This window comes from Drosophila albomicans, chromosome X, assembly GCF_009650485.2.
Source record: "Drosophila albomicans strain 15112-1751.03 chromosome X, ASM965048v2, whole genome shotgun sequence".
Lineage (NCBI taxonomy): Eukaryota > Metazoa > Arthropoda > Insecta > Diptera > Drosophilidae > Drosophila > Drosophila albomicans.
Window position 1 is genome coordinate 20022835 of NC_047627.2, and position 14606 is coordinate 20037440.

At 38.0% G+C, this 14606-nt stretch overlaps 4 protein-coding genes across 8 annotated transcripts in view; 2 read left to right on the forward strand and 2 right to left on the reverse strand.

Annotated features, from left to right (window-relative positions):
- LOC117574120 (tyrosine-protein phosphatase non-receptor type 9) overlaps positions 1-1713 on the reverse strand; it is a 42604-nt gene extending 40891 nt beyond the window's left edge. The window contains exon 1 of the mRNA XM_034257897.2: positions 1574-1713. Within this exon, the coding sequence (XP_034113788.1) occupies positions 1574-1615 (42 nt within the window). The 5' untranslated portion in view covers positions 1616-1713. The remainder of the gene's footprint in view (positions 1-1573) is intronic.
- Positions 1714-2266: 553 nt separating this feature from the next.
- Positions 2267-3318, forward strand: LOC117577633 (synaptobrevin homolog YKT6). The gene is made up of 2 exons (XM_034262501.2): positions 2267-2650; positions 2736-3318. The coding sequence occupies exons 1-2, from the start codon at positions 2526-2528 to the stop codon at positions 3208-3210; spliced, it is 600 nt and encodes a 199-aa protein (XP_034118392.1). The 5' UTR covers positions 2267-2525; the 3' UTR covers positions 3211-3318.
- A 1508-nt stretch (positions 3319-4826) lies between these two features.
- On the reverse strand, positions 4827-9747 carry LOC117575246 (GATA zinc finger domain-containing protein 10). Of its 3 annotated transcripts, XM_034259382.2 has the most exons (5): positions 9635-9747; positions 9453-9576; positions 7717-9354; positions 5826-6059; positions 4827-5165 (listed from the first exon to the last, which is right to left on the reverse strand). In XM_034259382.2, exons 1-5 carry the CDS (start codon positions 9655-9657, stop codon positions 5031-5033), a joined length of 2154 nt encoding a protein of 717 aa, XP_034115273.1. In that variant the 5' UTR covers positions 9658-9747; the 3' UTR covers positions 4827-5030. The 3 variants fall into 3 exon arrangements, with proteins under 3 accessions (XP_034115273.1, XP_034115288.1, XP_034115281.1); XM_034259397.2 differs by lacking the exon at positions 4827-5165 and having other exon boundaries at positions 5921-6292; XM_034259390.2 differs by lacking the exon at positions 4827-5165 and having other exon boundaries at positions 5921-6295.
- Positions 9748-11174: 1427 nt separating this feature from the next.
- The window catches only part of LOC117578049 (neuroglian), a 50755-nt gene continuing 47323 nt past the window's right edge, over positions 11175-14606 (forward strand). For all 3 annotated transcript variants that reach the window (XM_034263169.2, XM_034263171.2, XM_034263168.2), the window contains exon 1: positions 11175-11329. The gene's annotated coding sequence lies outside the window, so the exon portion shown is untranslated. The remainder of the gene's footprint in view (positions 11330-14606) is intronic.

A 14606-nucleotide genomic window follows, 5' to 3' on the forward strand; every position in this document is an offset into this window, starting at 1 on the left:
TAAAGATAAGCAGAACAAGCTGGCAACGTTAATTGTCATTTCAAGTAAAAATAAACTCGTTCCATTTGCGATCGATCAAACATTTGAGCGGAACTAAATGAACCGGAATCGTGACAGTGAATCGATTCATAAAGTTGATGAGTTCATAAACAAATTGTGCGCGAGCCAGCTAATGAATGAGTTGAATGAATTTCAAATGAGCTCTAAACAAAAATTTAGCAATAAGTGGATGAAAATTATTGTGGCAACTGTTGAGTGTTTTCCTGGGGAAATTCAACAACAGCTTCGGCTTCGACTTTGGCAACACAAAAAATTCGAACGAAAAGTGAATCAAATTGAACAACAACAGAACTGAGAATGGATGTAAATAAGTAAATCATAAATAAATAAATAAATGCGCATTATTAAATGCACAACTATAAAACGAGTGTCTACGCGTGTGTTTGTTTGTTTGTGTGCTTATTGGAATTTCATGCAAGGTCAGCTTCACACTACTGCACATTACCCCCCTCTATCGTCTGCGATCCGTACCAAGCAATGAACTTTTGCGTCAGCTGGAAGGGAAGAAGTCTCCGAGAATTTGTGACGAGATGAGGCAACACTGGCTCAGCAGAGTTCAGTAATTTGGCACAGTTGCCGAGAGAGCAAGAATCGTGCAAGTGCGAGCGGGACAAACGATCTTTATGAATTTGCACTTTTCTAACTATGCAAACAGGTTTTGTGCGGTCAACACACACACACGCACACACACACACACACACGCATAAGCACAAACACACAGTTTGGTAAGCACTGTGAAATGCAGCAGTGACATGAAGAAGCAGAGCAAACGGAAATCACTTTCCCTACTAAATGCACAAGAAATTAACTGCGATAATAAAAACAACTGACAGAGAGCAAGAGAGAGAGCCAACACACGGCAAGAGAGGCTCTCGCTTGCTCGGTCTCTCTCTCACTCTCGCAAGCTTAAAAGAATGAGCATGAAACATTTTGTTGTTGCAACCACTTGCTACACAAAATACATAAATACACTCACACATACACTTGCAAAGAAGCTTCCACTTCCCCATGCTTGTTGTTGTTGTTTTTTGGCTGTGTTGTTATTGTCTGATAACACCGATAGGAACTGTATTGGAATTTATTTAGATTGCGACGCACAGAAGCGGCACTACCATTGTTGTTGTTTTATTTGTAAGCAGCACGTGCTTATATTTATTAATCTGTAATGTGCACAAAGTTTGCATGTTTTTGTCTTTTTAATTTTTGCAAGAGCCGAATACCGCAACAGCTTTTGCAACATACACAAACACAATACCAATACATTCACACACACACATGAACAACATGTGCACGCACACCCACACATACACACACATATACAGTGGAGAGAAACACGCACGCAATTTTTTTTGTAGTTTTGTTGTGCTTTTAACACAGCACTGCACAGACAACACTCATCAATTTGCACAATATTTTTGGGCGTGTGTCATTTTGGCTGAGTTAACAACATATTGTGTGTACCCAATTGGTTACAAAAAAAAATAATATATATATTCTTTGTTTATGCACTTACAAATTCTTGGTCTTGTTGTTCAACCGCTACCTCCGACGCCATTTTACGAATGTGAAACAGTATCGCTGATTCGTTTTCACCACATAAACAGCTGTTTTGCGCGCAAAGTTGGCTGCGAATGACCACATCAACTACGCGAAGTTGGCTGTGGGCTCCAAAGCACAAGTGTTATCGATAAAACGTACAAGCCCACATTCCAATACTTCAAATTACAAAAATTGTTCGCACAAATATGGTCACATATAGTTGGCAAATATTATGAATTATATAGAATGTGGAAAAGTGCTCCGCGGCACTTTAAAATTCAAAATGTTCGATCAGGGTGTCAGCAATATTCACATTCCACATTTTATGGCACTTTTCGTTCATTTGTAAATTACTTTTAATGATCCATTCTATTTGTGTGTAGAGGGTAATTTATAGGGTAATTCTAATTAAAAAAATATTCCTTGATAGCGCTTAGGCTTTTAAATGCATTGCAAATAAGTAACTTGTTCACACTTAACTATAGCTTTCTTGATGTTTCTTCTTATTGTCACTGAATCAACTAACGAATTCCTTATTGTCAACAGAGCGCAAACAAAACAGCAGACACCGTTGTTTAAGTGTTGTACAATGCCGCAAACAGGCAACGTTTGGTATATTTTGTATATTGTACTATTTTGGAAATTCTAGATAACGGTCACTCTGGAATACGCACACTCGCATATACTTTCTCATACACACAGCAAGCGAATTAAAACAAATCATACATCTTTTTTTTTTTGGTGTCACAAATTGACAATTCGCTATCAACACGACAACAACAACAAGTGTGCGCCTTAACTTGAACCCACCTCTGGCCAAGCAAAAATACAAAACATAAACAAAACAAGCAACAAGCAAAGAAAAACGCAAACGCAAAACATAAAATTCGACAACCCGCAGCAAAAGCGAAAAGAAAAGTGAAAATATGGTGAGAGTTTTCAGCTTGAGCGTTTTCTTCAAAGGTGCGACCGAAGCACGCCTGTTGAAGACCACCTCGGATCTGCAGTCCTTTCCCTTTTTCCAACGTGGCACTGTCAACGAGTTTATGACGTGAGTAATCATTTGACCCTCCCCCCCTTGACCCTCGGCCTGCGTTGCTAATCAGCTGACATATTGTTGTTTTTGTTGTTGTTAGTTTCGCTTCAAGGACAATTGTGGAACGCACGCAGCCGGCGCTGAGGCAATCAGTGAAACAGGATGCTTACATGTGCCACGTTTATGTGCGGGCCGATAATTTGGCCGGTGTCCTGATCGCCGATCATGAATATCCTCAGCGTGTTGCGCACACCTTGATCACCAAGATCCTTGATGATTTCACAGCGAAAGTGCCGGCAGGATTGTGGCCAAATGGTTCGGAGGCACAAATTCCGTTCGATGCGTTGCCAGCGTTTTTGACACGCTATCAGGATCCCAAGGAGGCGGATCCGCTACTGAAAATGCAAACGGATTTGGATGAGACGAAAATCATCCTGAAGAATACAATTGAAGCGGTGCTAAAACGTGGCGAGAATTTGGAGGATATGGTCTATAAATCGGAACAATTGTCCATGCAGAGCAAGGCGTTCTATAAGACAGCGAAAAAGACGAATTCATGTTGCAGCTTCTCTTAAGTTAACACATTTAGTAGAACAAGAAGATGATGATGATGATGATGAAGAAGTAGATGAAGAACAGTTAAACACCATAAACAACACCAACTTACAAAACAAAGAAAAAGAGGAAGCTTTTTATAACAATTAATGAATTAATTTTATATATTTACTATATATATATATACATACTATACGATTTGTATATGGATGTATGTATCTGTAAATGTGTGTGTGTGTGCGTGTGCTACCCATACATAGGCAAATCACGTTCCCGTTACCCGTTTCAACTAACTGGCAGTAGCAGCAGCAGCAGCAGCGATATAGTGTTAATGTTATTATTATTATTATTATTACACACACATGTAATTTATACCAATACAATTATAATAATATACTATACTGTATAAGTGTGTGTGTGTGCGTGCTCCACGCCATGTCTCTATGTCTATGTGTCTTATCTCCTTTCTACATACATTTCTACTCTGCTGCCTGTCTATTTGTATGTGGTTCTGTGTGTGTGTGTGTGTGTCTGCTCATCCATCTCTTAGCTAGCTTTTGTCTTTTGTATCTGCTCTCCCTCTTCCACCCACAACAACTGTGTGTGTGTGTGTGAGTTTGTTTTGCATGTACATCAAAGGAATCCCATAACTGCCGAATACTCAAGAGGCGCCATCTATGGGCTAAATAATAAACAAGTATTATGCCAAAAAAAAACAAAAAAGAATTAATAAATGGAATAAATAACAAAAAATGAAAACCATTTTCGTTTGTATTCAATTGCGAGGAAAAATAGTTAATTTATTCAATTAAAAAAGAAAATATGGAAACAATTTGATCTTAAAATATATTTGGAATATATTTCTTAAACATGCATTAAAAATAAAGGGAAATGTGACACAGAAATTTTAAATAAAAATGTTTTTTGAATTAAGTTATAAAGCGAATCAGTTAATTTTTGCTTCAAAAAATAAATTCAAATCTGATTACTTTACATTTTTAACATTTATTTAAATACATTTTTATAGTTTTATGGTGTAAATTGAAATATAAAGAGAAAAAAGGTTTTTTAGATAAACTTGTGATAAAAACAGTTTTTTATTCTATAATTAAATATCGTTTGCAAATTTCTTTGACTTAAGATATGTTTTTACTATATGATATTAACAGGTTTTATGCAAACAATTTGTTTAATGTTTAATTTTTTTATATTTTTACAATATTTTTTGAAAAAATGTTGCGCTAAATAAATGGAAAATAAAAACAAATGATTTTTGTTAGGAAAAAGAAAACAGTTAATTTATTGATTTTCAAAAAGTTTTAAAATTGTTGCCGATTATAACAAGAAGTATGTCAAAATATGCATAAACAAAATAGAAAATAAAGCGGTGTTGAAATTAATTTGAATGAAACTTGCTTTTGAAATATATTTCAAATATATTTTACAAGCAAAATTTATTCCAATTTGTTAAAGTTGAAACATTTTATTTTCAAAAAGTTTTTGAAACGTTTTTGGTGTTGAGATTTAATTGCAAAACCTGTTACAAATTTGTCAGTTGTTTTTTGTATTACTAATTCCTATTTAATTTGTTAATAATTAAACAAACCAACAAAAAAAAAAGGAAAAAATAAATATATATAGTTAAATCCAATTGCAAGTGCTTCTTTAATTTGGGAATCATTTCTGGTTACGATATTTTTTTTAGTTTGTGAATTATAAAATATGAAATCTTTGCTATTTTTAGTTATTTTTTTGTTTGTTTCGTTTTATTATTGTGATTGAATTGAGTAAATTGGGGCAGGCAATTGGCTGGGCGAATCTGTGTTGTTGTTGTTGTTGTTTAGTGACGTTGCTTAACATGAAGGGCCATCAACTTGGTCTTGATGCGTTTGCGATCCCGCGCAATGATCTCCATGCGTTCCTTGATGCTCGTCTGGAAGAAGATCAAGTGCAGCGTGCGACTGGCTGAGCAAAGCTGCATAAGAATGGGTAAACATTTCAATTGCAATCGGAGATTTCATTTTATAGCTATATCTCGCTTAACGGCCACAATAGGGAAGCGCAAAAACAGGCAGCAAATAACATTTGACGACATTTATACATTGCCTTTAGTTGATTTTAGAATTGCTTAAATAAAATTAACTCGCTTAACGGCCATCAATGAAAACAAACAAATAGGCCGCTAAGTGAGATATTACATTTTCTTGTTTATATGCGTTGTGTTCATTTTAAATTAAGATGACTGTCATCATTGCCTTTAGTTGATTTTTGAATTGCTTATCTAAAATTAACTCGCTTAACGGCCATCAATGAAAACAAACAAATAGGCCGCTAAGTGAGATATTCTTTTTCTTATTTATGCATTTTCTGTGTTCATTTTAAATTAAGATGACTGTCATCATTGCCTTTAGTTGATTTTTGAATTGCACATTTCAAATTAACTTGCTTAACGGCTATCAATGAAAACAAACAAATAGGCCGCTAAGTGAGATATTACATTTTCTTATTTCTATGCGTTTTATGTGTTCATTTTAAATTAAAATGACTGTTAAGTGAGATAATCTTATCATTTGCTGCTAAATACACTGTGGCCGTTAAGCGAGATGTGGGTGTAAAGTCATTAAATTGAAATTACCTGCTGCAGCAATCGTGCTTTGAGCCGTATGTTGGCTGGCTCCTCCTGATCGATGCCACCAATCGTCGTCTCCATGTGCAGATTGAGCACAAAGATGAGAGTGTCGCGTATGGTTTGCACAATCCGCTGCACTTGCTCAGTCCGGAACAGACGACGCACCAGGAATCCTCGTGTTACGGCACAAAGTAACGTTGCAGCCTCCTCACGACGCTGTTGAGATGCTGCTGTTGGCAGCTAAGAGTGGCAATGCAACTCACGATTAGCATGCGGGACGTTTGTTTTTGTTGGGTTAGTAATTTAAGTTAGTTGCGGCAGTTTGTCTAGCGATCTCACTTTAGTGCCACACTTTAGAAAACATTTGCTTAGTTAGTTAGTATTCGATTTGATTGTCCACTGAAGGAATTTGGTCAATCTTAAGGCACTTTAAGGCATTTGCTTGGCTGCGATTACTTCTTGGCCACAAAACGCTGCTTAAGAAGATTAACAGCCAGTTGCAAGAGGAGAGAGACAGAGAGTTAGAGCAAAGAAAGAGAGCGAGAAAGTTAGATACAGGGTTACAGAGTTAGGTGCACAGAGAGAGAGAGAGAGAGAGAGGAAAGTAAAGTTTGATATATAAATGTACCAAAAGTATACCAAATCGCATATCTCACTTAACTGCCTCAATTGGGAATGTAACATAATAAGTCTTTAATACAAGCTACAGTATTTTTCTATGTGCTTTTGCATTTTGGAACAAAAACATGTTGCTAAAAGTGTCTAAAACGCATGAACAGCCTAAATTTAATTTAAACAAAAATATAAGCATTGTTTTAATGATGAACATAATGAATAGTTTTGGCTGCACTGTAAAAATGATCAAGAAGTGTAAAACACTTGAATGGCAAAGATAAAATACGTCTTGCTACAGTTTTAGTAGCACTGATCCAATTATTAGCATAACGATTAGGTAACGACAGAATTAATTTTGTATGCATTGTATTTATGTTAAGAAAGCTACACTCCTTTTTACAGTTTCATAAGCACTGCAGCAACTTTTTAATAGCAGGCATGCTTAACAGTTTTGACATCACTGTGCGCGCAAGTAATAAGCCTATCTTTGTACAGTTTTGGCAGTACTGTATTAACGACACACACAGGCTTTGTACAGTTTTATAAGCACTGTACGAACCCTGTGATCGCTGGCGAGCTTAATAGTTTTGATAGCACTGTGCTCACAAGTAACAAGCCAGTCTTTGTACAGTTTTGGTAGCACTATGTATATTTACGACCAGGCTTCATATAGTTTAGGCAGCACTGTATTAACGATGCAACCTGGCTTTATACGTAATGACAGTATTGACGACTGGAAGAGAAGTGTTGCTGGTTTTGTAAACATACTTTTAACGTTAAAAAGGCAGCACTTCATGGAACCAGTTTAGGCAGCACTGTACCAAAGTGTTGATCGCTGGCAGGTTTAATACGTATGCAGTTTTGATAGCACTGCGCGCACAAGTCAGTCTTTGTACAGTTTTGATAGCACTATATTAACGCTGCAAACAGGCTTTGAAGTTTTTTAAGAAACGTTGGCAGGCTTAATATACAGTTTTGATAGCACTGTGACAAGTACAAGCACAAATAACAAGCCAGTCTCTGTGCAGTTTTGACAGCACTGCATTGTTGCTTGATCAGTCTAACTACAGTTTTGTGAGCAGTACATAAAAATTGGTACAGTTTTGGCACCGCTGGAGCAACTGTGGTCACATAGATAGAGAGATGGCAACAGGCAGAAAAGAAGGGAGATAGTGTGTGTGAGGGAGATAGCTACTTAGAAAGATAGAGAGAGAGAGAGAGAGAGAGAGAGAGAGAGAGAGAGAGAGAGATAGAGCGAGCAATGCGTATTTTTGATGCTTACCGACTGACGACTTGGCGACGCTGCGCGACGCGTCTTTGAGAGCGACGTCGTCGTCGTCGTCTGCTGCTGCTGCTGCTGAGGCTTTGTTCTGCCCACTGAGGATGTCGTTGTCTTGTTGATGACTCTTCTCGCTGGCGGCGTCTTGGGCACTGGACTCGGCAGCTTGCGTTGCTGCTGCAGCTGCTGCGACTTCTTCAATTTGCTTTTGTTGCTTACGCTACTGTTGCTGCTGTTGTTGTTGCTGTTGTTGTTGTGATTTGCTGTAGGTTGCGACTTGGTTGTGGCAACGCTGTCCAGGGGCAGCATCTCCGATGGCACATCGGATTCAGTGTCGGCGCCATCGAAGAGTCGCTTCCTCGCTGTCGACGTGCAATTGGGTGACAGATCAGCGGTGCTTGTGCACGCCGAGGCCGAGGATGTGGGAGCAGCCGTCGCAGCTTGTGGGCTTGTGGATTCATTGGCGTAGACGGCGACATTGATGTCGGCACAAATCTGTTCGATGAGAAACTTTTGCTGACGATCGAATTCTGCCTGCATGCGTCGCTGCTCCTCGTGCTGATATTGGACCAGCTGCTGGAAGCGATCGCGATGCGCCAACTTAATGTCCTTGAACATCTGACGCTTGGCCAGCGTCAAGTGTTTGCGCTCCTGTTGCGACTGCTCGTCGCACACATCGTCTGCCTCGTGGAGAGCGCGTTGCAGCAGCTGCTTGAGATATTGTTGCTGCTGTTGCAGCGATCGTTGCGGACTGTTGCCGCCGCAGCGTCGCGATGTTGCTGGCGATGTTGTTGTGGCAGAGACGAGGCTGCTGCTGGCGCTGCGTTGCACTTGCTTCGCCTTCGATTCGATGGTGTCGCGTCGCAGGTGCGCCAAACTTTGTGTGGCATGCACCAGGCGTGGATTGCGTGGCGAAGTTGCTGTCACAGTTGTTGCCACTTGCTGTTGCTGCTGCTGTTGTTGCTGTTGCTCCTGCTCCATTTGCTGTTGCCCCACGCGTTGCATGTGCGCCAAAAGTGCCGGCGATGGTTCGTCCAGCGTAAAGGAGCGCGAACGTTGCATTTGCTGCCCACTGGCTTCGGGTTGGGGCAGCAACAACGCCGGACTTGTGCTGGAGCGCAGCATGCGTTTGTCTTGCCACAGCACTTGCAACGGCAACGCCTCGTTGTCCGCCTGACGCTCAAAGCGCATGATGCGACTCGTGATGTTGTTCAGCTTGCGACGTGTGTGGCCAAGCTGCAACCGACTGGCATTGGCACTGGGACTCAGACTGGGATTGGGTTCGAGTGGCGTTGGCGGATTCACGCATATGCTGGGAATGCCACAGTTCGTGTTGCTGCCACAGTTCTTGTTGCTGCCACAGCTGTTGTTGCTGCTATTGCTGCTGCCACTCTTCAGCTGCAACGTTTGCGGCCTGCTCCGTGGCGTCTCAAGCAACGCATCCTGTTGCGTGCTGTCATAGATATAAGTTGGCGTCTGTTGCAAACGTTGCTGCTGTGGCAAGATGCGTTGCACGGTGCTCATGCTGCTCGTGTTGCTGCTGCTGCTTGTGTCGCACTGCGCCTGCTGCTTGTACTTGGCCTCCAGCTGCAAGGCGCGCTGCTTTAATTGCCACATTTGCTGACGTCTGTCCGCTGTCATCTAAAAAAGAAAAAACAGTTGTTTATTTTATGCTTGAGTTGTTTTTGGGTGCCGCACCTCGATTTATACAATTAAATACGAATACTAATACTACTCACGAGTGGCGGCAAAATTGGCTGTCCATCGATGCGAAACTGTGACACGTATTGTTGTTGTTGCTTCGCAAGAAATTTGCCTTCATCGCTTGCTTTATTTGCGGCACGCAACTGATCCATCGCCCAACTAAAAGTATTTTTTCAATATTATTTTTATTGTGCAATTTGTTAACTTCGGCACTTACCTCGCTTCGTTCTCCATATCCATAATTTGAAATTTTGTTCTTGCCCCAACCAACACAAACCCAAATTCAAACTCAAAATAACAAAAACAAAAAACTCAAAAAAAAAAAAAAAAAAACAATAGCAAAAGTCTAGAAATTGAAAAGCAGGCGATGTTGTTGTTGTTGTTGTTTGTCGTGTTGCTATGGCAACTATGCAACTGCGTTTGTTATGTGCGCTGTGCGCACAACACCAACTAATTAATAACACTCGCAAAAATAAACTAAACAAATTGATAATAACAAAAATTAAGTGAAACTTAAAAAGTTTTGCGGCACTCGCTTTACTTTTGCCAAGTGTTCTGTAAGCGACTGCCAACTTGTTTGGTTTTTTAAATTCAATTTGCATTTGCACAGGTTTGCAGCTCTGGCGGTCTGCGCGCTCACCACTGCGCTCTGGTGAACAAGTTCAAAAAGTTGTTCAGGTGGACAGGTGAACTGGTTCGTAAGGCAGTTAGATTTAAATTGTGTGACCATCAATGGAAATTGAATTGATAATAAGAAATTTAATTGGTTATGAGTTAATTAGTTCTTCTAAGAAAGAAATATATACTAATATAATTAATATGGCTATTGAAAAATATGTTAAGCATATTAACAAGTTTTTGTAACATTTGTTTATTGTGTAATTTAGACATCTGTTTTTTTTTTATATTCTGTTTATTTACATTCTATCTAATTGATAATAAGTAAATTTTATGGTAATTTAGACATAGTTATGTTTAGTGAATCGTTTAATATTCCATTTGTTTAGCAATACGTTTCTTAATCGATTTTAAAGAATTTCGTAAAACTAAAAAGATATATTTATAAAACTTTATTAGATATCATTAGCAGGTAACTCATGAACATTACAAAAGACATTACATTTAAAGACATGAAATTTGACAAACTTTCAGATTCATTCAAACATCATAGGGCTATCTAATTGCGATAGCGTTTTAAGTAATATCATTTTGTTTTACATAACTAAACATTAAAAACTACGGATAACTGCAAGTCTTATTAGTTGTTACTGCTCTCTAACTATCTGTATTGTTTATTAGATTTAATTCAAAATATTATAATAAAAGTAGTTAAAAGAAAACAACAATACATATTTTTTTGACAATCAGCTACGCACTTTTTCGGGGACTTTTCAATGACAGCCAGTATGGCCTTATACTGTTCTTTAACAAATATCAATCAGTTCCCAAATAATATACTAAAGCATAACGGTTCTTTAATATTAATAGCCCATTTAAAAACAATTTAAAGAAGGAAAACCTAAAGTTGGATATAGATTTTAATCAAAGAACCAAATTTATGTTCGATTCGTACAATTTTCACACTAAAATAAGCCGTAACGTAATATAGTGAAATACTAACAGCAGAAAAGTAACGAAATTATACTAAAATACCAACAGTGTGGCAGTACAGTAGTCGAATGAAGCAAGAGCATGCTGCTACTGCCACACTGTGTGGCAATTGCGCAATTAGTGTGACCGCGCTGCCAACCAATTGAAGAGGGCTGCTGGCTCGCTGCCACACTGGTCAAGAACAGTCTTCATTTTGTTTTCGTTGCGCGCGGTTGTGCTTTGCCTGTGTGTGTATGTATAGAGCAGCATCAGCAGCAGCAGCGCCGCCGGTCTGAGCGAGAGAGACTGACGCCCGTGTGCAGTTAGTAGTAGTTTGTTGGCATACAACATCAATTTTTTTTTGTCTTATTTTTACTTGGTTTCCAACCGTTTTTTTTCTTGTGCTCTGTGTGTGTGTGAGAGAATTGTTGTTGTTGTTCAAAAAAAAATTTGCTGCCACAAACAAATACATACGCCAAGTAAATGTAGAAAAAATTGCAATGCTCTTCGAATCAATAAAAAAAAAATCAAATAAGCGCAAAGCATCCAATTTGTAAATTGTTGTTGTATTAAAAGTTAATGCTAGAAAAACCGTTGCAAATGTAGCGTATGTGTTTGTGTGTGAGCGTGTGTCTGTGTTTGTGTTTGAGCGGGTACCGCGCCCAAAAAAGAAAAAAAATTAAGTTAAACAACATAGCCAATTTACTATGAAACAAAATGAGCGCAAATTCAAGTGAACAACAACACAGCAGCAGCAGCAGCAGGAACAACAACAACGAACCGACGCAGCGACGACGACGACGACGCGTAGGACGCCAGCATCAATTGCAAGAACAACGGCAGCAGCGACAACAACAACTGGAGCAGCAGCGAAAGCGACAACAACAACAACAACTACAATACCTTCAAATAATTAAGCTTTAAACTTTACGTTTATTTGCTCAGTTGGCTGTACAACACACACACACACACACACAAACGCACTCAGAAAAAGAGTCAAAAACTGAGTCGGAGTCAAAAAGCCAAGACACGACAGCTTTGCGCAGTTTTCATGCTTTGCATATGTATGCAGCTGTCTATGTGCGTGTGTGATTGTCTGTGTGTCTGTTCAATACGTGCAAACACATAAAGCCACCGTTGCGACTCAACTCAACTCGAACTCGAACACGAACTCGACTCGAATCGAGTTGAGTTACATGCTTAGTTCGAGTTGAGTGAGTTTGAGCTTCGTACTCTTTCGCTCTCTTGCTTACCTGGTCGTGACGCATTGGCTTAAATGTGTCTGTGTGTCTGCGTGTTTTGTTTGTCTCTTTTTGGCTGAAATGTGTGTGTGTATGAGTTTTAGACACACTTGCTACAGTTGTTGTTGTTTGCTGTTGCTGCCTGTGTTAGTTTGTTGCTCTTAGTTAGCTAATTAACTAATTGCACTAACAATACACAAAGGACACATTTTGTAGAGCTCTCTAAGGTAAGTTTACAACCCATTGCAACACTCTTTTTAGTCTTTTTTTTTGTAATTAGAAAATTCATGCACATTCTCTCTCTTGCTCGCTCTCGCATCTCTAACAAACAGCTTGGGTAGACATTTTTGTTGTAGTTGGCTCAAAACGGGTTTTGCTAGAAAAAAAAAGTAGCAGCCGCTGTCAAATACGAAAATAACACACGCATACAATTGTAGCCACACACACATACAACCTTAATTCGCGCTCATTGTGCTGATGTATGTCTGTGCATGTGTGTGTGTGTGTGTGTAAGGTGGGGCTGGTGACTGCAGACTGACGACATCAGGCAGCAACAGTGATCTAGAGATCAGCGCTGTCAGCGTCGCTGCCTCGGCTCAATTTCTATTGTTTGTTGTTGCTTGTTGCTGTTGTTTATTTATTGTAAAAAACAACAACAACAACCACACACACATTTCAAGCTGATTTTCTTTTGCGCTCCTCCCCAACCCAACCATGCGGTCATCACAGACGACGACGACGTCATCATCACTACTGCGCGCCCGTTACGCCCCAGCGACGCTTGCAGCTGACGCTGACGCTGATGTCGACGTCGACGTCGCAGCAGTAGCGCCCAAAAATTAGCCTAGCATTTGTTTTATTGAGGGTCACAAGCATAGCCTCAATTATGTATGAACATAAATGTACATATTTATACATATCTTTACATTACTACAAATACATTCGCATTAAGAGTTGATCAAATTTTGGGGTTATGTCAACTGATCAAAGCGCGACTTATAATCAATTTATGCATAGTTTTGGTTTTATTTTTAGTATTTTTAAATTTAATAAAATATGCTTATAAAAGAAATAAATTAGTAATCAATATTTTCAAATATTTTAAAATTATTTAGTTCAAAATGAAAAACTGAAAAATTTGGTATAAAAAGAAATATTGGTATAAAATATATTTGGTATAAAAAAAAATATATTGGTAATTAAAAATACTATCTAAAGATCAGTTGATCAAATTTTGGGGTTATGTCAACTGATCAAAACGCGACTTATAATGAATTTTTTATTTTTAGTATTTTTAAATTTAATAAAAAAAACTACAAAAAAAAAATAAGTTTTCAATATTTTCAAATATTTTACAATTAATTAGTAGTCCAAAATGAAAAACTAAAAAATTTGGTATAAAAAAAAATATTGATTGGTATAAAATTTTTGTGGTATAAAATAAATATATTGGTAATTGAAAATACTATGAAAAGATCAGTTGATTAAATTTTTGTTTAATACAGTTTTGCATTTTTTTTTGGCTAATAATACAAATTTTTTTTTTTTAATTTATGAGTACTAAAAAATTGCTCATATAGTTAAACATGTTTGTGTTGTCTACATCAGTATATCATAGTCATTCATAAATATTTATGAATTCAGAGTCACAAGCGGCAAACACGTTTGTTGTTGTTGTTGTTGCTGTTGATTTTGTTGTATTTGATGTGCTCAATTTTTTATGACATCATCATTGAAAAGACATAAAAAGCAAAAAAATGCGAGAGATTCATCAAGCAATGGTTGTGTTATACAGCTGTTATACCAAAGTTATGACAGTTTGTAGCTTAACTCTTAATGTATAACATCATTTTTAATTCAAATTAGATTGTGGATAATTTTTGTGAATTTTTGATTGGTCCAATTGAGCAAGCTAATATATAATACATATATATTTTTTGTTAGACTGGCTGAAATAATTACACTTGGCATTGGGTTAATTCTTCAGCTGATGATCGCTGTGTTTTGTGCTGTAAATTGAGTTTTATATATAGAGTGAAACATAAAAGTAATTGTGTAAGAATATATAAGTACACAAATATATCTCGAACTGACCGAGTTTCTTGAGAAATTATTACTTAAGGGTGCTGCCCTCATGGGACTTAATTATATTACGAGCCGACCTTCAATTGAAAGCGCGATAACACAACATGAAACCTCAATTTCAGATCTCCAATTAATGGTTAAACATATAAGAATATAGTGGCCATATAATTACAACAGACAAAGAGAGAGAGAGAGAGAGAGAGAGTTCTACGCATATTTGGCATACAATATTCATTTCAATGGTCATGGCTCGTTTATTTTTTATTGTCATTC